At 33.5% G+C, this 26,562-nt stretch overlaps 1 protein-coding gene across 1 annotated transcript; it reads right to left on the bottom strand.

The window, feature by feature from the left end:
- Positions 1–1,871: 1,871 nt before the first annotated feature.
- LOC126808402 (remodeling and spacing factor 1) lies at positions 1,872–26,378 on the bottom strand. Its single transcript, XM_050533087.1, has 16 exons — positions 26,234–26,378; positions 22,286–22,380; positions 21,809–21,901; positions 19,620–19,748; positions 19,385–19,461; positions 18,489–18,556; positions 15,984–18,193; positions 11,622–11,931; positions 10,771–10,841; positions 10,394–10,498; positions 10,136–10,215; positions 9,556–9,613; positions 8,085–8,430; positions 7,409–7,559; positions 6,882–7,030; positions 1,872–6,494 (listed from the first exon to the last, which is right to left on the bottom strand). The coding sequence occupies exons 1-16, from the start codon at positions 26,376–26,378 to the stop codon at positions 4,801–4,803; spliced, it is 5,781 nt and encodes a 1,926-aa protein (XP_050389044.1). The 3' UTR covers positions 1,872–4,800.
- Between the last annotated feature and the right edge of the window lie 184 nt (positions 26,379–26,562).

Genomic DNA, 26,562 nt, shown 5'->3' with positions numbered 1-26,562 from the left:
AATGCATATAAATTTCACGAAGATCAGATGATAAGGAAGGTTCAACAAAGTGAAACAAGGGCCATAACTCTAGATGTAATTAACGGAAATTGCTGAAATTCAATAGGATTCTTCTTTTTACTAATTTAAATGACACATATAAATTTCATACAGATGAACAGATAACTTTTGATGTTAGAGCGTTCACAATGTGCAACAAGGGAAATAACTCTAGAAGTAACAGAAATTATTGAAATTAAATAGGTTTCTTCATCTCACTAATGTTAATTTTAAAACAATTGGATGATAACTTTTGGTGTAGAGCGCTCACAAGAAATTGTGGACGACGACGGCAATATACGTCCACATTTCCATGTGGGCGTATAAAAACTGACCTGTAGTAATATCTGTTCCTATAATATTGTACATATGTGAATCCCCAAAATACATAGAAGTCGATCAGAACCAGACTCTTGCTATCATTCCACAAAGAAGAACTCCGACAAAATCAGTGAGAATAGTATATTGGCCCCTAATTAACCTGGTGTTGCTGTTATCAAGTAGACCACTGGTCCTGCTTGATTTATCCATACCGGCGCATACCGGCTGACCACAGTTCGGCAGTTTCCCCGGCGAGGTCACTTGATTTAACCATAAATCGACAAAAATTCGGCCGCGGCGTACGCCGAATGCGCCGCTTTGTCGGCAGCGACGATCACCGGCGCAAGATGATGAACATGTCAACAAGATAAAATTCACGTTTGTTAGGAATGCCATTAAACACGAATATTAAAGCGTTAAAATTAAACCAAATGCTTTAAAGTTCGTATGTCATTTATTTATTTATTTTTTTCGGTAATACTGTTTTGGATTATAGAAACGATACTCGGTTAAATAGGAAACATGTTTATTAAAGACTATTGCCTTTCTATACTCAATACTCACATATCTTGACTATACAAGATTTTTTACAAAGAACAAATACTACAAATAATTTTCTTTATTATTTTGCGGTCACTTACTTATAGTAATGCTTTCATGAAAACTGTTTTTACACGCGCACGTTGAAATGTGGTCGTATATTGTCGTCGCCCCCGTCCGTCCGTCCATCCACCGGTCCGACGTCCACAATTGCTTGTGGACGCTCTAGAGGCCAAAGCTAACAAACGATTGACTTTAAATTTATATACAGTGTTTAAGGTCACGAGACGAAGAATCCTATTGATTTTCAGCGATAATTACCGCCAGCGTTATGGCCAAATTTATCATCCGATTGACTTCAGATTCATACACAGAGTTTAAGGTCTTGAGACGAACAAGTATATTTTTCAATGAATTTTGATAACTGAACAGCTAAATCCATGATATTAAATGTTTCGTATTCTAAACGTTAGCATGTGACAGAACTTGATAATTACTTAATGAGTCGTTACTTTTAATCAGATTTTATTGTATTATAAATGTTTCATTACCGAAAAAAGTAAAAATATTCGACAACTCTTGTTGACTGCACGGACGCTTTAGCTGCTGTGGGCGTATGTTTCGTTGCCTGGCAACCTATCGTTATTAAAAATTGTCATGTTACCGGTTTAATATTATAATATTATCTGACTTGATTTACTCTGATACGGTAACCTGACCGGCGTACGCCTTGTACAAACCGGTTCGCCTATCGGCGGACAAATGAAGCAGGCCCACTGGTATTAAGGACTTGGTAGTATTTAGGGTTGACATGTATATATTATAATGTAAACTAGTCTACAAATATACAGGTATCAATATAAACCAGACCTGATCACAACATATCATTTCCTGGGTACAGAGTTGACAGACAAGGTTAATATATGATTTCAAATTATCACTTTAAAACCTACAAGAAAAACCTCGAAACAAATTTTCTAAAGTTTTTAATTTTCCAATTTTGCTTACAAACAAAATACAATGAAACTAGTCTAGAAATGATAATATAACTATGTATAATGATATAATAACAATTACATGTATTAGTTCAAAAACACAGGCCATATTAATAAATGTAATATGATATTGATTGATATGTAAATATGAGATGAACAACAGTAGAAATATTTACATAATGAGATGAACCATAGAGATAAAGCATAAATAAAGACTCCTGTAAAATATTATAATATACATGTAACAACCATTCTAATTTAATATTTGTTTAAAAACAAAAATGGTTTTAAAAATCAAAAGCACAATTGTAATAATAACAATAGAGGACACATTTCTTCTTACTGGTAACTCCTATAATAGTTTGCTGGAATAACAATTACTATGGTTTATTACACTACGACCTTTCAAAAAGTTGTCATTAAGCATATACACAAATAGATTTAGATTTAGTTTGTTATATCAAGATGCCTAGCAAGTAAGAACATCATTACATGCACAGTTAGAAAATTCCAATAGAATACATTTTTACATTTAAGTCCATTTTTTACATTTAATTAGATGTCATTTTATTAAGATTTGCTTAAATTTTAGAAATAAAATTCTAAAAGTTTAAGAAGATTTTATAAGGGAATGAAAAACAATAAGTTTGTGCAGTTTGATAAATTATGCATATTATGCCACATGTACAGTTACAAAATCAAAATACAGCAATTTAGTAAGATTTGCTACATTTAGCGTCTAATTAAAATACACATTAGCTGTATGTAAAATATCAGTTAATAAAAGACAATCTATGTACTACAAATAAAGACCTATATACAAATGAATGGCTATGTATAATAAAAACTTGTATATTGACAGAACAAGAATAAAAAGTATAAAATGACTACAACCATAGGTTTATAATAAATAGCATATACAATAATTACCAACGTTGTCCTAGTTATCAACATGGATATTTCTATTAACATGATACTAGTTAGTAATGAAAAAACAAATCTTGGGGACATCACTTTATAACTATAGAGGTGGATATGGGACAATATTAACTATTTGAAAAATTAAATGTGTCAGTGTAACATCTGTATAAAATACAAATGTAAAGTTTCAAAATATTTTTATGTTCTTCTCCTTATTATAAGGGTTGTGAAATTGCAATTTCTCGTCCTGTGACACACGGATATTCATTTCATCAACCATTCAATTAACTGTCCTAAATAATACATGTAAATCAACTATACAAGTTGTATCAGAATTCCTAAAATATCATTATGCAAAATACTAAAATAGAATTGCAATAACAAATCTACATTTGAGAAATCGAACATAGTGCCATTTGATTCAAGGGGTGCCAGGGTAGCTAATATATGGACAATCAGTACAGAAATCAATTTTGAATTATATAAATGATAAAGATCATTTACCATAAATCTAAATTATACAACCTGTGAGTTAAAGGTGTTAATAATGAGTTTCTTGGTCATCAGACTATTCTAAGAAGACTATTATTGTAGATTATTAATTGCCAACTATATAACACAGTGGGTGTCATGTGCATTGATCATTAAATATACTTTGGAAGAGGACCCAATATTTTCAAGGGCTTTTTAAAAATGCAGTAATGAATACTTGAAGATCGAGCAAAGCTGGACAATATTTAAAAATGCAGTAATGAATACTTGAAGATCGAGCAAAGCTGGACAATATTTGACAGTAAAGACCACTAGTCATAAAATGATGACACTATTCAATTCATGATTATACATTCAACAGCATTTAAACGCCAAAGGAAAATAACCCAAAAAAAAAAAACCCCATCGGATCAGCACCTACAAGTCAACCTCAGTATAAAACAGATCTTGTCATTATAGAAGTTAGAACTGATTTCTGTATTGGTGATCAACAATATTTGGAAGAATAACCAAATATGGCTATTCCATCTGAAATACATGTCAAAAACCTTCAATCTCACTGCTTCCATTCAATTAGATTGAAACTAAACCTATCAAAAGATTTTACCCAGAACTTGTAGGTGGTGCTGGCCTTAAATTTAACTTTATTGATGTTATAATAGTATTTAACCAACATACAAAAAAGCTTGTTAATTCAATAATGACAAAAATAGGGCTTCACGTACACCCATATGTTACTATATACCTTACTAACATGGCATTTATTGCATACAAGTGTCAATATGGTATATTACTAATATGTAACATTGACAATATACATGTATTTACCCACATGGTATCATTTACCAAAATACATAACAATAAGGAATTAAACTAGCATCATCATATTTCCAACACCCATCTATAAATTATCCTTACAAAATGTGCAGCCAAAATGAATTGGGTATTTATTTAGGTACATTACTAACAATGAACTGATACATTATTTTCAACAAGTGAGATTCTGTCAAATAAATAGACAAATCAGTTTCTGAACTAGAGGAACATGATCAACATCAAATAATCTAACATTAAAAAAAATGCATACAAATATATAGTAATTTTCAACAAACTTTGGTATTTCAGGGTGCTTATTTGATAATATACATGTATTTTCAGTCACTTCAAGACACCAAGAAGTCCAGTGTTTTATGAACATCACTTTTGATTAATCATTTGGTATAGATTTATTAAGAGAAGCGAATTCTGAAGAAAACTGATAATACCAACCATGAAAACATTTAATTCAGACAGAACAAAACTCACGATTTCAATCATAAAAAATGTTATTTTCTAATCTTCATAAAAGACACAAAAGTCTACATTTTGCATTTAAAAACATGTTTCGAACAAGGCATATTAAGTAGAAAATATATCAACAATAATATCAGTGTCCTCTTTCAATTATTTTAAGAAAAAGAATATCAACAGTAATCAAATCATTTTACACCTTTCAGTTATTTTCCTTAAAGTAGTCATCATGCATAACATAATTAACAATATCGGACACATCTTCTAAATCATCATCTTCTTGTTCTCCACGACTTTCTTCACGTTCACTCGCTTCTGGCATATTCTTCTTCTTCTGTAAAATATTGTCTATGGAGAACCCACGACTTCCTCTCTGAGGTGGTAAAGGATGAGGGTGAGGCATAGACTGGGACTGAGAAGATGGCATTGATTGTGGTGGCATCTGAGATGGCATTGATGGTGGTGGACCATATGGCATTTGTTGAGGAGGATATGGACCTCTCTGTTGATAATATGGATGTGGTGGTGGATATTGTCCATACTGTTGTTGATGAGGATATTGAGGAGGAAATCGGGTTGACTGGTCAGGTTTGTATGGGTGACCATGAGGGGGAGGAGGACCACCAAACCTGATCTGTGCAGTTGCTTGTTGTCCTGATGGCATCTGAGTAGCAGCATGATGTCCAGGAGACATACTTTGACCAGAAGGTGGTGGAGCTTGGGGTACATGACCAGGAGAACGTTGACCAGGATGTGGGTGTTGACCTTGTTGACCCTTAGGTGCAATTTGACCAGGAGAATATTGACCAGGTTCATGAGAGCCAGGATGACCCTGTGGGAAGCCAGGATGTCCGGGATTAAATCCACCTTGATTTTGTGGATAGCCTTGTCCAGGATGATAAGCTGGTGGTCCATAAGGAGGTGGTCCTCTGGGTCCCATGGCTTGTGGAGGGAAGTTGGGGTAGTTTTGTGGATAGTGCGGTGGCATGGAAGAGCTATGGGGATTAGGAGGCTGGTTCTGATTTTGATTAACAATGTTCACAGACACATTATCACTACTTTCAGCAAATTGGTTTAAGGTCTGTTCAGACATTGTTTTAGTTTCTGAACCCACTGTCATAATACTGGGAACAACATTGTCATCTGATCTATCTTGCTTTTTAATTTTGTTTTTCCGAATTTTTTGTTTCTTTGGAGATTTTTTCACAGTTTCATTTTTGACTGGGCTTTCACTTCTTTCACTTTCTTCTGTTGTTTCAGGTTTTTCCTTGTCAATGTTACTGAGGTCCGTCACATTCTTATTTTCTTTCTCAACAGTATCTTTATCAAAACTTTCACTTTTCTTATCCTTTTCATCTGAATAATTTCCCATGCTTTCACTTTTCTCACTGTCTTTTTCGTCCGAATCTTTTTCTAAGCATTCACTTTTCTCATCGTCAGAATCCTTTTCTAAACTATCACTTTTCTGTACACAAGTTTTCTCTGGCTTTTCGGTAATTTCATCCTTTGTCAATTCTTCAGAGTCTGATTGTTTTATTTCTTTACGTTTTTTGCATTTTGATGGTTGTTCGCCATCAGATTCCACACTTTCTTTATTTTTCTCCTCCTTTTCTTCCTCATCTTTAGCATCCTCATCTTTAGCATCCTCATCACTCTCATCATCATCATCATCAGATCTAATTATTCTACGGTTGGATTTTTTAGGTTTTTTGTCCGAGTCGGAATCAGAACAAAGATCAGACATATTTTGTGATTCTGATGATGATGATTCTTCTTCCACTTCTTCTTCTTCCTCAGTTGACGATTTATATTTTCTTGGTTTACGTTTCTGTTGTACGGTTGCTCTTCTGGTTTTTCTAATCGGAATACTTTTTTCACTTTCATCATCATCAACACCTAGATTAGAAAAATTACACAAATTATATCAACTACTGAACAGAACAAAAACATGTAGGTAATTAATGTCAAATGTGTACAGAAAAGTGCACGTTAATAGATTGATTTGCTACATTATTTAATTAATCAAGACATTATATTTTATATATGTGAACCTGTACTGAGCAAAGGAACCTTCAACATTCATAAGGTATTTTACAAAGACTCAAACCAGGTCTGGGTGTCAAAATTCTTTTTATGTAATTAGGGGTGGGTTTAGGTTCATAATTATCCAAGTGCTGAAATTTTGGCATTTAACATATCCTGAAAACTGAGATATTTGAGTCTGGAAGTTCCTAGTCATGATTGCAATGCCAAAACTACAGCATCCTAACAAAATGATCTTACAGAAATCTTCATCTTCCTCATATCTTGTATAACTTTTACGCCGAGAACTACGTCTAGTATTTTTATATCTAGGTCTCCAGTCCTCTTCATCTGATACTTCACTAAGCTGTTCTTCTTCTTCTTCCTGACTTACATCAGACTCAGAATCACTGAAATAAAGTTGAATGTTGTGTAAAAACTGGTGCTGGCACTATATATCGTTGAATCGATGAATCACGATTTACCTTCTCACGATACGCGTATTGAATCGCGAAAATTATTTCTTCAAGGTCGGCAGGAATAAAAATATCAATTTTATTCATTTATCCTGTTATTTTTCTAGTAAATATTGACCTGGGTATGAATCGTGATATGAATCGTATCATAGCACCCGATTCGCAATACGTATTGTATCTGTGTGCAGTGGAGATACCCAGCACTAGTAAAAATATGCTAAGATGAAACAAATTGATTTTTAACTTCTAAATTTAATGGATGAGATGGTTAACTTGGATACATTTCTACATTACTATAAAATAAATTATTACTTTGATGCTCTGTACTCATCACTTTCATCATCTCTTTCTTCATCACTATCTAATACTGTTAATCTTCTAGATTTCTTTCTCTTGACTACTACAGGTGGTGGAAAATTACCCTCTTCTTCAAAATTAGACATATCTTTGCCACGACTTATACCTGTAACAAGACATATATCTTTATAACAAATTGTAGTTTATTCCAAACCAGATTTCATAACAAGGAGGCATAACTATAGAAGTGATTAGACAAACTACATCAATTTCACAAAAATACATGAAGCACCTGATTTCACTGAAGTCACGGTCATCCAGCAAATTTCTTATTGCATGCTGACTTAATTTACCCTTATTATAATATGATAAGCCGAAATATTGTATCGTGACTTATTGTATGCCAGGTTGATCTTGGTGCACAAACATCTTAATATATGAACATTTGATCCACTGGATGTAAAATATCACCTTATGATTAGAGTTATTCCCCCACGACGAGTTAGAGGTACTTTCAATTACAGTTCCGTTTGCGTATAGGGGTCTTTAGCATGAGGTTGGACAGGTGACCCTAGTCCTTGTCTGTTAGACCATACAGCCACCCAAGTCTTTCTTATTCAAAGTAACAAAGATAATCATAGTTTTGTATGGTACAATGCTGATTTATGTATAACATGCATATAATATTTACCAGGTGGTTTAGGTGGTGGCAAAGGTTTGGGTGGTTTTTCTACTTCCTGTAAATCTTCTCCTATAGCATTATTTATTAATTCATCATATTCATTGAAATGATAATTAATATCTTTTCTCTGTCGGCAGGAACGCTTGGAATACACCACTTCTGGTAAGTCAGAAAAATCTTCCTTTTCATAATCATAATCTCTGCGTCGTTTACTTTTCTTCTGTGAACGATGTTTACGTTTTCTAAGATAATTATAATTCTCTTCTTCTTCATCATCTTCTTCCTCATCATCAACTTCATTAACAAAATCTTCTTCTAAATATTTCTCAGCTTCCAGTTTACTACTTCTCTTTTCCTTAAAATAAATATATTATAGATTATTTACAGATCCCTAATATCTTTCATTTTACAAGGGCATTATGTAAGATTTAGATAAAGAGCTGGCAGTTCTCGTTATATTTCAAATACAGATAATGCAAAATGAATATGTTGAAAATTTCATTCAAAGTTATCAATGGTTGTAGTTTTTACTAGATGTGTGCATTGATTATAACAACTGTACTGGTCCATTTGAGTGTTAGCCTCGCTTCTCCATTTTTACATTAAATCATTAAATGGCCAAACTGTTCTGATCTACTTGAAATCAGAGTCATTGAGAGTTGATTATGGTATTGTGATGTTTATAAATGTCTAATTAATAATTTATATAACATTTAAGGCCCAAAGACAGACCTGCAATAGGCAGATTTAGCTCTTACATAATGCCTGTTTAATCTATGCTATGAGCCATACCACATATATTTTAGTGAATACAACTGGTTAATCCCGGTGAGGGACTTTTCAGATTAATCCTGTGTAATTAACTGAAGCTCTGAGATACATTTTCTCAGAAATACAAATTTTCAATCTCCATCTGCGGCTGACTGTAAGTACCTCGATAATCAAGTCTACATGTATGTACATATTGGCATTTTGTAAGTCCCTGGATAATCAAGTCTACATGTAAGTACATATTGACATTTGTTTACACAGTTAAACCCACATTTATTCGCATTGTCTGTGTAATCTAAGGCTGTTGCTTTAATCGGGTTCAGAAGTTGACTACAAATATGCATTTTAAACATATTTAAAACATTTAAGCAAAACATATGTACAATGTCAAAATTTGAATGTATACAAGACGCCCACATTCTACATTGTCAAATCTTTTCATTGACAACCAAAATTAAATCAACCAAAAATGTGCTAAAGTTTTTCTTTTTTTATTAAAACACTTTTGTTTGATTTGCTTGCTGTTGGATTTTCAGATGATCAGCCAATCATGCACTACACACAGAACATGTACATTGGACTGTAGTTCTATGTACCGGTACCCTTCAAAATTTTCAGCTCACTGCATGCCGAATACAAAAAAAATAAAGATAATATTTCACAACGATTCATCAGTAGCTTTGTGAGGGGGAATAAAATATTTCCTTACCTCATGTACATGTAATATATTATCCAAACTAATACCAACAAATGCTAGTCTCTCCTGTCTGAAATTAACAAATTATAAGAAAAATTTTATTCACATGAATTACATTAATTTTAAGACAAATAGAAAATTTACAGAAAATAAATTATGTAAGTCAATTGAACTGAAACCTAAACCTCGAGTAGAATTATCGTAAAGTGACACAAGAAACCACGCAAGCATACTCAAGTGTGAAACTGTCTTCTCTCTGAAAATGTCGAAAGGAAGAAGGTTTTACTTGATGCTGGTATTTCAGAAAATACTAATTTTTAATATGGGGGGGGGGAATGTAAATAAAAATTCAACCAGCTATACATATTTACGTATGGCGACAAGTATTTGGAATAGTATACTCATGAAAATTTAGACCATTGGAAAGTGCGAAAACATTGGGTTTGACTTTGCTAGTGCCATTCAGCAAAATATTTTTTTCTGGTCTTCAATTTTTGTCCATCATTCATATATTTATATAAGTCAATTTCAGCTCATCAGTAAGATGTAGAATTGAATGACTGCTTCTGTATAATATATTTTATTAAAATACCTTTTATCAAGACGGTCTTTCTTCTTTAACAACTGGTCTAAAGACTTTAAATTTTCATGTAACTTTTCTAATAAAACTTTCTGGAAAAGAAGACAGAAACCATAAGAAATTTCAATGAAATCATAAAAATGTATCATAGAAAAATGCATATTATTATGCCACATAGTTAGGTTGCTACATTAGTAATGGTTATCAATTTTTAAAAAAAGGGAAAAATGTATTTTTTAGAGCAACTGGCGGAGACAATATAATACTTGCATGTTCACATGGTGGACAGAACCAATCTTCTTCTGGTATTAACATCAACGGTGGTCGTAAACATCCTGTATGATAACCAGCATCACATTTATCACATAATAATATCTACAACAATAATAATAAACTTAATAACATTTACCTGTAATAATACATATTATCACATTTATCACATAATAATGTCTACAATAATACACTTTATCACATAATAATATCTACAATAATAATAATACACTCTTATTATAACATAAAATCATCTACATTTATGATATCTTTTAAAGAAAGAATAAAGTCAAACTGGATAAGAATTGAACAATTGGCATAATCGATAAGACAAATTTTAGTGGATATACATGTATGAAAGTTTGTAGTGTACTTACCCACTGTGGTTGGTCATATTTACCACATTTACAACATGGTGTATCATCATTTAATATGGGTTCATCTACATCTACAATAAACATCAAACAATATCCTTACATACATCTGTGTACATGTAGTTTAACTATAAAGGTGACTTTTCAAGTTGACACAAACTTAGGAAACCAAAATATGTTTATTCATATTATTTATATTGCATTGGGAGAGGGTGTTTGAAGAAGGAATAAAACAATCAATTAAAGATAAAAGATGTTCATTTTTACACAAATTAATAGTTAGGAAAAATTAAATAATCATTTATGGTCAGACAGGAACAGATTTGGGGGTGGGGTTGGGGTGGTGGTCGAGGGAAATTGTTTTTGTTTAAGTATGTTTTGTTTAGTGGATATGTAAACTATGGTAGGTATGACTAACCCAAGTACCAACTAAGTTTCGTATCTTGAATTAATTAAAAGGTATTATTAACTTCAAAATCAAAACCCTATTTTTATTAATAACTCTGGTCGAAGATTATTAAAATCGACCAAACCTTTGACCATAAAAGCTATGTCCAATAGAGTCAATTGTGACAAGCATCTGTGTTTCATTCCTACACGAGTCATAGTTTTAATACAAAATTATTAAATATTGCAATAAAATATGTTTAAACCAACAGGAAGATTATGCTAGATATCACATCTGCATTAGCCCAGTTGGTACAGACAAGTAGGACATTAAATTTCAAGTCTGATGTCTATGCCGTAGTTCTAACTCATCAGACATGACATCTTTATGAATAAATGTATCTCATAATAAAAGCTACAGTACAAAATATTAAACATGTCTTTTAGAGAGTGGATAATTAACTTACTACTAGATGTAATTATGCTTTCTTGACGTCTGGCATTTCTGCCCTTCTGCTTCGGATTAAAATCATCATCTGTTGACTCTTCCTCTGATTCTACTGATGCTTCTGATGATACTGACTCGGAATTCTGGGAATCTGAAGATGGTGCTTGGAACACTTTTCTAGATCTTACTCTGGCACTCCTACGTCTACCATCATCATCACTAGGAGGAGGAGTTGGCATTTTTTTTACTGCCTTCTTCTGAATTTTTTGTCGGCCTTTTTTGGCAGGAATAGCATCTTCACCATCCTCACTACTTTCAGACTTCTTTTTCTACAGAGTAAAATTTCAAAAATCTAATTTAATACATATGGGATACAAAAGCTTTATATGTACTCTCCATATGGATTATCAAAACAAATCAATAATTCATTTTTCTATTTTTAATGAATATCATTGTCTTTCTCAACCTACAAGTAATATAATTATAGTGTATCATGAAAATTAGGCAAAAATCAAGTCTCATTCTCCTTATCAATACCATATACATGTATACATTGTACATAAAAAGTTTAATTAAGGTGTCAATAAAAATGGCATGTTTGTAATATTTTGTATTACTTAAAATGTAAATGCACTGTCTGTATTTTCCAATCAATGGTTATATTACTTATATACACTATAACTGTACATTTTCAACTGGTGAAGAAATACCAATTAATTTGAACTACATGTACATGTACAGCCCACATGTAATAAAGCCTGAACTGAACTTCTATTAGAGAGTCATACACACAGAAATTCAAAGCAAATTATTTAAAAGATAACAATGATAACATAAATGCCAAATAGTAATCTAATTAAAAGATAGGTTGCCAGGCAACGAAACATACGCCCACAGCAGCTAAATCGCCCGAGCGGTCGACAAGGGTTGTCACATATTTATTCCTTTGTAGGTAATTGGGAGCCTTTACAAGACAGTAACATACAGATCAGATTATAATTTTTGCCGTTTGAGGGTTCACAGGTTCTACAAACTGAAACAAGGGTCTCAAATCTGGAAGTAATCTACAGCAATTGTTGATATTTGACAGGCTTTTTCGTTTTACTAATTTAAATAATGCATATAAATTTCATACTGATCAGATGATCACTTTTGTCATTCAAACGTTCACAACCGCCATAACTCTAGAAATTATTGACGGAAATTGCTGAAATTCAATAGATCTCTGTTTCACAAATTTAAATGATGCATATAAATTTCATACATATCGGATGATAACTTTCATCAATCGAGCATTAATTTTAATATAGCATATAAATTTCACAAAGATCAGATGTTAACTTTTGGCATTACATGTAGGGCGTTCACAAGGTTCAACAAGGGCCATAACTCTAGACGTAATAAACGAAAATTATTGAAATTAAACAGGCTTCTTTATCTCAATAATGCAAACAAAATCTATCAATTTTAAAACAACTGGATGATAACTTTTGGCGTTAGAGCATTCACAAGAAATTGTGGACGATGGACGGACGAACCGACCGACGGCAATATACGTCCACATTTCTATGTGGGCGTATAAAAATGAGACAAATAGAGTTATCTCCCCTTTAAATCTCAATGAAACCTATGTCTGCAGCTAAATCTATTTGTTAAAGGCAGCTCAATTTTCGTTAAGGTCGCTGAGATGTAAATAAGGTTAGGGCACGTGATTGTTGGCACAATTGAAGGTTAAGGTTAGGTTTAAGGTAAGCATTAGGTCCAAGGTTAGGGTTAGGGTTGGGATTAGCGCTAGTCCTCTTGTGACCTTTGACCAAACTTGAAGTCTGCCTAGAATGTGTAAAACAAATAGAGTTCTCTCCACTGTAAGTCTCAATGGAATTATTGACGTTATTTGGTCTATATACATGTATAATCTCAGTCACCCAGAACCTCCTAGTCTTCAATGTACAGAGGGACCGTTGTCAATATTTGACATAAAGTCCATTGCCCATGCGTAACCGTGAGTTTGGTTTTTAATGTGGTTGATTATCCAGTATCTTTGTCCAAGTCAAGTAAGAGTTGCGCCCCTTCCTGCAATAAATCCCATAATTAATGCATTAATATAAACAAACATGAATCGTGACGACGAAATAGGATTAATTTAAAAAAACCAAAAAAACAGAGATATGGCCCATGAAGATAGAAATTTTACAATAAAAAGAATTAAGAGTGTTGGATATTGAACTGGCATCAATCAAATGGATTATTTGAAATGGCATTTTCTAAATTAATTTCATGGGTGTCATCATCTTGTTTTAGAACGAGTTACCTCCCTTAGTCACTGTTTTTGATAATGTAAAAGACTGGATAATCTAGCCAATGACCTATAATTCTCAAATGTTGACAATGCATTGGGACTAATATTTGTAGAATATTTTTCTGGATGATAGAGACTAGTCTATATGCAAATTACATGCATGTCTGTCTGACCTCAGAAGTGTTATTTCATAATGTGTTTTGTGTGTCCACAAATTTAATGATAGTTTGTCCTAATTTTGACAAAAAACGGAGAAAAACAGACTAGATGTACATGTTAGGTGGTTTAAAGTACATGTACAAGCTGTGCAGAATTCAGAACAAAGCTTTTGGTTTTTTTTGTACAAAATTATTAATGACGCCATATCATAAAAGTCTGATAGAGATATTGTTTTTTCTTTTTTTTATAACAACAAAAAGAAAGAATAATGTGTCATTCCTTTTTATCTACATTTTATCAATCAGCCTCCAAAAACAAAGAGAAATGATGTTTAATGTCCACTCAACACAGGTCATTTCACGACTAACATATGGTACAATTTTAGTTCAATAATTTGCATGGAGGTGGGGGTCCTAAGCCGTAGGAGCAAACAATGTACATGTACATGTAGATACAATGTAGTACACCAGAGAGAGAGAGAGAGAGAGAGAGGGAGAGGGGGGCGATGGGACAGGGAGGGGTAATTCCACTCAACACAAAGAAGGTCATTTCTGGACTAACATACAATGTATACATGTAGGGCTCCTTAGCAGTTTGAGTAAATAAAATGCAGATACAATGTAGCATTGGTACACCACATGGGTTTCAACTCAGCCCATGTTCCTGAAGCAACCACTAGAGCTTTACAACATCTAGCTGTTGCTTTACTCTTAATCTTATCACCCTTTATTACAGACATGTGATACAAAAACATAATGGAATAGATTCCTTTACTGTGGTTGAAAGGTTACTTTTAGTTGAAAACCTTACGAAAAACCAAATAAGAGAAAACTTACTAGCATAATGGAAGAACAGAAAAGTCAATTACATGTAGAATGTTTTGGACTAAGATGTGAAGTGGATCATAACAGAAATGTTCCAGCAGCCTTGAACTTTGCAACTCAATTATCACGGCTAGACGTTTCAGTATTCGCGGTGGTATTTTCTATAAGTGGGTCAATGACCAATCGAAATTTGTGATGATAACTGTACATGGAGAGTAGTACAGAGTTAAATCGAGATCAAGCCTTCTATTGAAGATGAACTCAGCCATGCATGTACAGCCTACAGGTAGATGTACTGTACTGTATATTATTGTTGGTTTTGATCGCTTGTCTTCAAAATTGACTGAACTTGCACAGGTAAAATGACTGGTAACTTAGTCTAGGATGCAAGGTTATAATGTAGTCAAACTATACGGCAAGTTTCATAACCCTTCCTCAATTAGAATCAAATTTGTTCCTTAAATTCTCGACCAATGAAACGGCTGATCACTCTGCTTAACCTCATCAGAAAATGCTCATTATAGAACTTTGCTCCCAATGTTGGCCAAGAAAGTGTTGGCTTGGTTTCCCCTTGTCAGTGTTGCAGGACAGAGGTACTGACAAGAAACAGTGTGTAGTTGTTCAGATGGGACAAAAAACTGAGGTCATGCTTACACATTGGCGTGGAAGTAAAACAAAACCTCTGACAGTCTCATATAACAATTTGTAAGAAATATCAATCAGCAGACATTCACCCCCATGTATCTGTTATCGCTCGTTACTTCAGTCAGTTATATAGAAGGATAAATCGTGTTTTCCTTTTGTCTTCTTTACTTCCGATTCATCATTACTACGATAGATGCAGAATGAAGATTTACTACGATAGATACATAATGAAGATTTCAAGAATTGGAAGTAAATGATATCTGAGTTCAAAATATATTTGGAACGTGTTGAACCAGTTCTATCATATATGTGATAATGGCTGATACCAAAGTCCAGCATGTAGTTTAAGATTAACAATACCATTCTAAGTTCATGTCTTTAAAATGTTACTTTACACCAGAATAGTGCAATGTGATACACATACATGTACATGTACAATGTACATTGTACCTACCTTTGCTTTTCTTTTAATGACTTCTTCATCTTCACTACTGTCATCTTCACTCTCTACTTTCTTCTTCTTCTTACCCTGTCCTTTCTTAGCCCTTTTATTTATTGTTGGTGGTTTAGTTCGAGAAGTACTACAAGCTTTGCCACGACCAATAGAACTCAGTGGTACATCTTCATCACTATCTGAAGTAGATTCTGACTGGTCTTCTGACATTTTTTTTCTGCCTCTAGCAGCACGACTGTTGCTCACTTTGTTACTTTTAGCTCTCTTTTCTTTCGGTTCTAAAACTTGGGTTTCTTCAACATCTGCTGCAGACCGTTTAGTTGCTTTACCGTTCATTTTAAGTGTGTTTACATTGTCCTCTTCCTCCACAGTATCTGGATGAACTTTCCCATTAACTTTACTCTTATTTGCAGTTTCATTGATGGGTGTAGACTTTTTGCGAGGAGTTCTTTTTGGACGACCTGTTACAATAGTTTCAGTTTTAGGTTCTGTTTCAGCTTCATCTTGTACAGTTTCTTGACTTTTTTCATCAGTGGACTTTTTGGCATCTGTTAAATTGCTGTCTTGCTTTGAGGATTCTTGGGATTTTGTGTGATCTTCAACTTTGCTACTGTCTTTGTTAGCATCTTGATTTGTATTGTTCTCTTTGCATGTTTCAGTAGTACCTTTGGAACTTTCCGAATTTTTATTCACACTTTTCGCAACACTATCACTATTTGGTTTGTCACTTACATTCACATTAGAACTAACAACATTTTCAAATTGATTTTCACTTTCTTTTAACTGATTTTCACTTTCTTTCAACTGATTTTCACTTTCTTTCAACTGATTTTCACATTCTTTCAACTGATTATCATTACATTTTTCATTTAATTTTATTGCATTATTTTGATCTGTTTTAGAACTTATTACCGAGTCTGTAACAATATTATCCTTCGATTTACCTATTTCACATTTATATTTGTCACTGACAGAGTTTGTAGTTTGTTTTTTCTCAGCACTATCCACTTTTTCAACAACTGTCCCATTCTCAATGTTTTCTTGAGCACTTTTATCACTTTTGTCAATATCTTGTCCTTTTGTGACTGTAACTGTTTTTACTTCATTATTTATTTCACATTTTTCTGTTTGATTTGTATTATATTCTGGTTCTTTCTCATCACTTTCTGGTTCCTTCTTATCAATTTGTGACTCATTTTTATCAATATGTGGCTCTTTATTACTACTTTCAGATTTTCTATTGCCACTATCTAGATCACTGTTACTACTAGTTTGCTCATTTTTACTACATTTTGTTTCTGTTTTATCATGAATGAACTCCTTATCAGTTTTACCCTCATCGTCTTTCTCCAAATTTGGTTTATAATCACTTCTTCTGTCAGATTCATCTGTATTATCATCTGATTTATTTTCTTTAATGGTTTCCTTGTCTTTATCAGCTTCATTATCACACTTAACAATTTTCTCACTTTCTTTAACACTTTGATTACTTTTGTCAATTTCTACACTATTATTACTTTTATTAGTTTCTTGTTTGGTTTTACTAGTTTCTCTTTCAGTTTCATCAATTTCTTGGTCAGTTTTATTGGTATCTTTTTCAGGTTTACTAGTTTCTTGTTCAGTTTTATTAGTTTCTTTTTCGGTTTTACTAGTTTCCTTTTCAGTTTTACTCATTTCTTTTTCAGTTTTACTAGTTTCTTTATCATCAGTTTTAAGTGAATCACAGTCCGGTTTTTCAAGACAAACATTATCTTTTTTGCTATTTTCACATTTATCTGAAGGAGTAACTGGTTGATCCTCTTGGTCACATTTATTCAAGTCTTCTAAATAAGGTATATCTTTGGGAGATTTTACAACATTTTGCGTTAAACTAACTGGTTTAGAAGGATCAGAGTTTCCGGGTTCTTCAGTTTTAACTTCAACCTCTGTCTTGATTGCTTTCTTAATATCCTTCTTTTCTCTGTCACTTTCTTTTTCTTCTTTTTTCACAGATGCATCAGAATTTTCTACTTTAATGGTTGTTTCAACAATGGGAACCTGGGGCTCCATCTTTGGTTCTATTTTTACACTTTCTACACTTATTTCTGATTTAATATCTTCTGTTTTAAGTTCAAGTTTTGCCATTTCTGATTTATCTAGTTTTATTTTCAATAATATTCGATCATCTGATACGTCAGGTGTACCCTCTTTACTTGTACTCTTTGACTCACCTACAAAACAGGAGGGTAAGAAAAATAGTATTAGAAATGAGAGTGGAAAGAGAGGATACTTTCTGTCTTCAAGAGAATACTTGTTCTATATTCAATGTACATGTATTCTTCAATTGTGAATATAATCCATATTCACAGTGATATCAGCATGCTAGAAATATTGATACCTGAGTCAGTAAAACTACACTGCTGTCAGCCTTTTCGTTCAATACATTTAAACCATACTCTAGATCATTTAAGACTACTAAAAGAAAGTTTTCATGTGAACCATTATCAAAATAAGAAAAGTACTCACTACTGTTCTCAGTTGCATCATCGGGTAATTCTAACTTCGTTATCAGGTCAGCTAAATCATTTCTATTTCTGTAAATAAATATATATACATATATGATAAACAAAAAGAAGATCTTTTTCATTTCATTGATAAATAATAGTTTATCATTCACTTTTAACATCAGAGAAATGTATATTATTCCTGTATATGGATATCTATCTATAAGACCAACGGGACAAGCATTCTACAGCATTTGAAATTATGTCCAATAGTTAGGCTGATGTCTCCCACCAAAATCCCAAAATAAATAGATGACTCATATTAATTAATTGCACATTTATCATTTTCAAACTGGTTATCTATATTTAGTCTAAGCCTAAAATGTTCATGATCAAATAGTCATGGTTTTGATTTACCTAATACTGAAACTATACACTAAGTTTCATTACTCTCCATTATGCTAAGTTCGCACTACCATGATTCATCATCGAACTCCATCAAGGCATTCACTACACCAAATTTGAACATTCTACCTTAATTAGAAGGAGAGTTATTGTTTTCCAAAGTCTCATCTAATCAAATTGCTTATTGTTCTGCTTACTCTGAGCAGAAAATGCTTATTATCGAACTTAGTCAGGGTACTGAAATAATGAAACACTCTCACTTAATTTAACTGAAGTTATCGTGTTCCAAAGCATCAACCAATCAAATTGCTTATCTCTGCCTACCCTAAGCAGAAAATGCTCATCTTCGAACTCCAACAAGGAATTGACCTAATAAAGACCTACACCATGTTTGAATATTCTAGTTCAATTAGAAGGAGGGTTATTGTGTCTCAAAAAGTGTGACGGACAGACAGACATACAGATCCATTTTATTAGTCCCAGCTTTCTTTGAAAAGCGGGGGACAATAATACCTGCAGACTATTTGCCATGTTTCAGCATCAATGTCATCTTGTTCTTCTCTATAAACAAATAAATTTTGATCTTTATCCTAAAATTAAAAAAATGTTATTATAAAAAAATTGAAAATTTAATTATATCATATTAATAGTATCTTTCATCCTTTTAACAATCCACATCAAATTGTAAAGATTTCCAACAAAATGAAAAACAAAGTAGTATACTGATTCTAGAACTATATTTGCTTACCAATAAATACCAATAGGCCAACCCATTTCTATCTCGCCCTAAAGGATGAAACCGGAGCTGTTCTGCTGTTTGTTTGTTAATTTCATCTTTAAATTTACTATTGCCATCAAATTGGCTCTCTAACAAATTCTGTAACAAAGAATATAAAATCAGCGATGATATTTCAACTTCTGCTTGTTATCGCTGCAAATGTCTACCCACATCCGACAATTTCATTGGCTAATCCCTCACATCAACCAGAACAAGGGTTATATATATGTAACAACTCTTTCAGATCATAGTGTAGTAAAGACAAGTAAAACGAAATTTTGAAATATAAAAAATGAAACAAAATAGGATCTGTGTTTTAATCAGATTGCTTTTCAGCTAAAACTGATTAATTCTTTTTTTATAGCTTACATGTACATGTACATGTATCCTCTGAGGAGAGTCAAAAGTTTATATCATGCATCTTATAAAAGATTTCTATTTCATTTTTATAATCAGAAAGAATTGTCTTTGCATCTTTAATCTCACTGTCGTATATTTCCTAAGCCAATAAAAATGGGTCATTCCAAACAATTATGTAAATATCAAATGAAAACAAATGATACAAATTACTTTCAGCCCAACATGATTAGTCTGAGACATGTAAGTGCAGACAGCTACATGTTTTGTAAGGTATCACCTAAACAATTTGGCAAAACTCAGATACAACCCATTGACTCCATGGTGAAAATGTGTTGAATTCAAATATACTATTCAAAAAAAGTAGGGGATATTTGATTTTTAAGTGTTATTAAAGTCACCTAATGAAACTGACGAAGAAACAAATGACAAAATGAAATGAAGTTCACATTCATCGATTTATTCCAAATGATCGTTAGACTAAGTAAGGCACAGACTGACCATTATAAGGGTAAAATGATACCCGGGGTCAAACAGCAAAGTTACCACAGCATCACAACCAAGTCAGTAACGGGTAAATCCTCCTCTGTTTGCCAAACAAGCATTGATCCGACGTGACATACTCCTAATGAGACGTCTAAGGTCATTTTGGTCCAGATTGTCCCATTCCTGTTGCAACGCAGCAGCAAGTTCTTGGACATTGGCAGGACGTTGTTGACGTTGACGTAACCTCTGTCCAAGCATGTCCCAGACATGCTCGATGGGGGAGAGGTCGGGACTCAGTGCTGGCCAAGGTAATGTGGTGATGTTCTGTTGTTGGAGGCAACCTGTAACGATCCTGGCCACTCACTCTCACACCAGTGTCTGTTTGAAGACGAGCGCTGATCTGATTTGCTGTGATGACACGATTTCTCAAAGCCAAGGTACGGATAAATCGATCCTGGGCTTGAGTTGTCGCCCTTGGTCGACCTGAGCGTGGTCTGTCCTGTACAGATTGTGTATCACGGTATCTGGACCATAGCCTGCTTATGACAGACTGAGAAACATTCATCGTCCGCGCCACAACCGCCTGTGTTGTGCCGATCTGTAGCATGCCAAGGGCACGTAACCTTTCATTTTGGGTAAGCCGACGCATATCAAAATTTGTTTTCTGGTCACTAAAACAATTAAACTGATGTTTCCACCCTGGAATTCAATGCCACAATGACTGTAACATTCAAAGTCAGAGTCGTGCAAATCTTGGGTTGGACCCCCATGATGATCCCAAGCATCACCTGCATTCCATGCGGTAGCTATTGGTGCGTTTGGGTGTCACATGTAACTGGAAATGTTTCTTCTGTTAGGTTCTATAGTGACTTTTTTCGTAGTCATTTGCATATTTTAGTATTATGCCCCCAAAATCAAATATCCCCTACTTTTTTTGAATAGTATATATTAAAACAAGCAGTTGCTATACAAGATACATGTACGTCCATATTTTGCAAGAGATGGACAGAAAACAAGCTAAAAATAAAACAACAATTATTCGTACAATCAGGGGACAAGCTAAAAACGTAATTTTTCGTAAATTCAGGGGCCATAATAATCCATGCAGTTTCGATCCGATACAAGTCAATATTGAAAGGAATCAAGATCTTTTGGAGATAAACTTATAAATTTCATGTTTCGTAAAAATCAGATAAGAATTGTGGCCTGCAGAGTGTCCACAAACAAATTGTGGACGGACAAAGGCGACAACAATATACATCCACATGAAAATGTGGGGGTATAAAAAACAAAGGCATGAACATTTCATCACTTACTTTTAAAATAGTAAGTTTAGTTTTCAATTTACAATACTGATAGCCATATTCTTCCACTTCCCATGCATCTATATGTGAATACTTTAAACAATACTGAAATAAAATAGTACATTGCAGGTCTATGATTATTTCCATTGAGGATAAAGTACCTGATTTCAAGAAACAAATAATTATACATGTAACTAACATCATCGAACATATGTACCCGGTACCTAAATGTAGTTCAGACTAATCAGAGTGCAATGACATGTACATTGTACATGTACATGTAACAACAAAATAAATTATCATGTGAATGATTTTAATAAAACAAAAGAAAATCTAGTCAAAGTATCCTCTTTGTAAAAGGATGTGATCGACATTCATGTATTTGATGGATACATAACTTATGAAAAATGCTGTACATGTGCATGTGTATGCAATACTGGTTAATAGAACTATTATGTTACTGATCGACAATGTCAAAAGCATAATCACCTTCACAATGTATTTTTCCCATCTTTGTGCTGTTACACTACTTTTACCCATTCGTCGTAATAATCGTAGATGAAGATCAACCAACTTTGTTGATACTGAAAGAGAGAGAGAGAGTACATATATTATGATGATATATTACATTTAGCTACAAACACTTGGAAAAGATGTTGTTCTAAAAGGATGCTTGTTTTTGGCTACATTGTACAGCTGGAGGACTTTATTTTTTTCTTGCAAACCGTTTACAACACAACAGGCCTAACATTAAATTAAATCTACTAACTCACTTAAAAGAACTATAAAAAATCAGGACTCTTTCAAATAATGTCAATACTTCATGTAAGTCAAACAATGATTTATTCGGATCATGGACTGCTTAACATGATACTTTTCTAAGTATTTGGCCCCATTCACACTACATGTATACCAGTACTTCCAAATAAGTTATTTGCATAAATTTGGTCTTGACATTGATGTAATGAGAAAACATGCAATGGTTTATACAACACATATACTGTCAGACTGATTCACGGCAGCTATGACAGAACCTTCTAATAATCTCATATCACTAGCTTGTTTATGAAACAGCAACAGGATAGTGTTATCATTTCTAAGGTATTTGCACATGTACATGTAAACTAGCCATGTTAATAAAAATATGATAATGGGGTTTTTTTTAAATTGGATAAAAATTGTTACCTCTAGAGGGACCACAAACTAAAAACATGATTTTCCGTACAACCAAGGGCCATAATTCAGGAAGTTACGATCCGATATGCACGAATATCAAAAGGAACCAAGATCTTTGCATTTCAAATTTCATCAAAATCAGATGACAATTGTGACCTTTAGAGTGTCCACAAACTAAAAATGTGATTTTTCGTACAATCAGGGGCTATAATCCATGAAGTTATGGTCTGATTTATGCCAATATCGAAATGAACAGAGATAGACCTACATGTATATTTTAAGTTTCGTCAAAATTGAATAAAAATTGTGAGCTGTAGAGTGTCCACAAACAAATTGTGGACGGACGGACAGGGACAACAACAATATACATGTACGTCCACAGAAAAATGTGGGCATATATTATATAAAAAATTAAGACATTTAGAAATGATTTTTATGAATTTGTTTGACAGGCTTTTGTTACCATAGAATTTTGTCCTAATGTTCATGTGTAAGCTTACTGATTGAAATGAAATGGGGTTTAATTTAACGTCCTACTGTTCTGCTCCAAACTGGGTTAATGAAGACTGGCATATGCCATACAGTGTACTATGAGGGAAATTTGCCCGGACAGCCGCACTACGGCCTACTCTTATATCAAATTCCAACTGTCAAGGGATCTTTTACATGCACGCCAATGTGTACACGGGACCTCAGGTTTTTTTTTTATCTCATCCGAATGACTAGATAGCTGTCCTTGTCAGGCCCACTGACAAGGGGGAACCATGCTGGAAAATCAGGATGAACTTTCTCGGCCAATACAGGGATCGAACACCCGATTTCCAGGCTAACGAGCCAGCGTCTTATCCACTTAGCCACCGTGACCCCCAGCTTACTCAGTGACATCATGATAAATGCAACTACATACGTACATGTAGCACAATACAGCTTCTTTTTACCATGGTTAAACAGACAATCTTGGGTCCATCATCACCGACATCTATAGTTTAGATGAACCAGATACTGTATATCATTTAATTAAATTGCTTCTGTCTTTAATTTACCTAACAAGATTTTCAGTTTCATCTGCCATTATTAGGATTTTAAATTTTATATTAACAAGACCATTCCATATTGTACTTGTATTGTATTCAATCAGTCAAGTCAACAATTTGTCCACAAATTTATAACAACTCATTGCCATTTGAGGCCCTTGAAGATGATCCAGAGACTGGCTAAAAGATGTGTGTTAGGAATAGAAAATGTTGTCAATACTAAACATTTACGATAAACAGTATTTCTTGAGATAAAAGTTTTTTAATCAAAACTGTAATGAATATATTGTAGGCTTGCCCGTGCATTGGGAAAATAGAGAATTTACATACGTAAAGTCAAAAATCTATTGGCTATTTTTATGGGAGTACTGAAGACTAGGGTAACTATACGTCCCGGTTTTACCGGAACAGGCCTGGTTTGGGGTGTCTTTTCTGCCGTCCCGTTCCGATGCCTCCCGGCTCTCACGTACCTAAATGTCCCGGTTATTACATCAGGTATTTTTCAATTGAATGATTCATACATACTGCGTTTGCTACAAACACTTGTGCTTCATCATCTAAATATAGTTCAGTACATAATACAGACCTAAAACAGGAATTGCAATGCGCTTGTCTATATAGAAATTGATGTATGATCTTGGGTATATTTTTATTGGTAAAAGGGCTAATCCTGATAATTTTTGGGAGAATAAAACTGTTTAATTTTGTTTTAAAATCCCTTAAAATCCTCTACCTAAGGGCCAAGCAACTAACTCAATATTTGTGATAAATTTTCAAATAACTGAAACCCGTCGGTCTCCATCTGGAAATGGAGACTGGTGTCCCAAGCTGTATTATTCGGTGTCTAGATAAAACCAGACATTTTTTGTATAAAAATGTGTAGGTGAAATTTACTTTTCATTAACAAGTACAGCATTTGGGTCATTCCCTGTATAGACCTCTCAATGAACGGGAATCGATTATCAGGTCTCCCAACGAAAAAATTGACCCGAAATCTTAAAAAGGTTACGTGTCCGGATAAGCAGTTTTGACGGTCACGTCCAAACAACTCAATATTTTGAGCTGAAATTTTGAGATACAGTCAATACACCATTCCTCTATATTTTGGCGTTTAAATTTCATACATACTCAGACTTTTATTTTTGAGACTCTGTTCAAATAAGGGATAGTAGAGGTTTACAATCAGGCTCTCTGTTCATTTTAGCTTTTGTCTGATCAGAATAACAAATGTCCTGATTTCTTCAATGAATAACAAAATGATGGGAAACACATCTAATGACTTTTAGAAATGAATAAATTCTAGAGGTGCATGCCCCCATACCCCCTAGTAAATATGCGTCTGCTCTCTGCTCATTTTAGCTTTTGTCTGATCAGAATAACTACTAATGTCCTGATTTCTTCAATGAATAATCTGGTATCCCTACTGTAATACAAAACAATCTGGGCTGTTTTTAGGTTTAGGATTAGCTTCCAATTGTTTTTTTAGGCCGAAAGACCATTAAAACTATTAAACAACTGGATCCTTACCCTATACTTGTATAAAAAGCCAAAAGATTTTTGTCTAGGGCACTGTCCTAAAAATAGCCATAAAACATTTTTATCTACAGCTCTCATGTATGACTGCAACATTTTAATTTACAACTAAATTATTTTCCCGATGTGCGTAAGCGACGGGGAAGTGCCATAAAAAGAGTCTATCAGTAACTCAATACGATTCAATAAAAGCAGCCAATTTGTTTTTTAATAGTATTTCACCATTCACTACCAGTATAATCATAATTTTATTTAATCATATCTTATCTACTAAAAATTATCAGCAATGACCACATTAATCTCACTGACAAGCAGAAAAACATCTAACCATTGCAATGTAGCAAGCTACATGTCGATCTATAAATATGACAGATCTGTATACAATTTTACAAATTAAAATAATAAATACATATGATATTCAGATTCCTTTTTCTTTTGAATTTTCTGAAATAGTATTTGCCTGATCAACTACTTTTTGAATTAATTACGTTTGATTCTAAGAATCACACCTGATAAGATAATCAAGGTTAATTAAATCTATCACTTTTCCAATCAACGCGTGTGATTACGTCAAATTAGAGGAGGGAATCCCAAGCAAAGTGGACTGCTCATTGTTTGTAAACAATTAGGCAAACACGCGATTTTTCGAGAGGGTGAAGACTTCTGACAGGTTATTTACAAAGATAATGCTCACAGTTTTTGGTGTCTTCCAATGCATTTTGTAATTCTTTGAAGTTGATGTCCGGTATTCCAATAAGATCGCCATATCTATCAATAAATGAACATATTACGGCAAAATTTGGGTCATTGTGGCAAACGCTTTCGGAAGCGTTCGCCATGTTGATTATGCTAATGAGCAATCTAGTGAAAGTTTGGTATTTTGTAAGAAAAATAATGAAACAAGCATTGACGATTTCAATACTTGGTTCATATCAATAAATAAGGAGTTCCTATATGCGATAAAAATTATACAATGAAATAAACTTCGTTTTAAAGAAATTAGTATAAACTCCAAAATACGAA

Source organism: Patella vulgata, chromosome 1 (genome assembly GCF_932274485.2).
Source record: "Patella vulgata chromosome 1, xgPatVulg1.2, whole genome shotgun sequence".
Classification (NCBI taxonomy): domain Eukaryota; kingdom Metazoa; phylum Mollusca; class Gastropoda; family Patellidae; genus Patella; species Patella vulgata.
The sequence above is the reverse complement of the archived record's forward strand: the minus strand, read 5'-3'. Positions and strand labels throughout refer to the sequence as shown.

Excerpts from the sequence above, each read along its gene's own strand:
- LOC126808402 (XM_050533087.1), bottom strand. The coding sequence starts at position 26,378 with ATGGCGAACGCTTCCGAAAGCGTTTGCCACAATGACCCAAATTTTGCC. Across the intron at positions 19,749-21,808 it reads CTAAACTTACTATTTTAAAA|AATTTGTTAGAGAGCCAATT; the intron begins GTAAGTGATGAA and ends TCTTTGTTACAG. Across the intron at positions 11,932-15,983 it reads TCATTAAAAGAAAAGCAAAG|AAAAAGAAGTCTGAAAGTAG; the intron begins GTAGGTACAATG and ends TTTACTCTGTAG.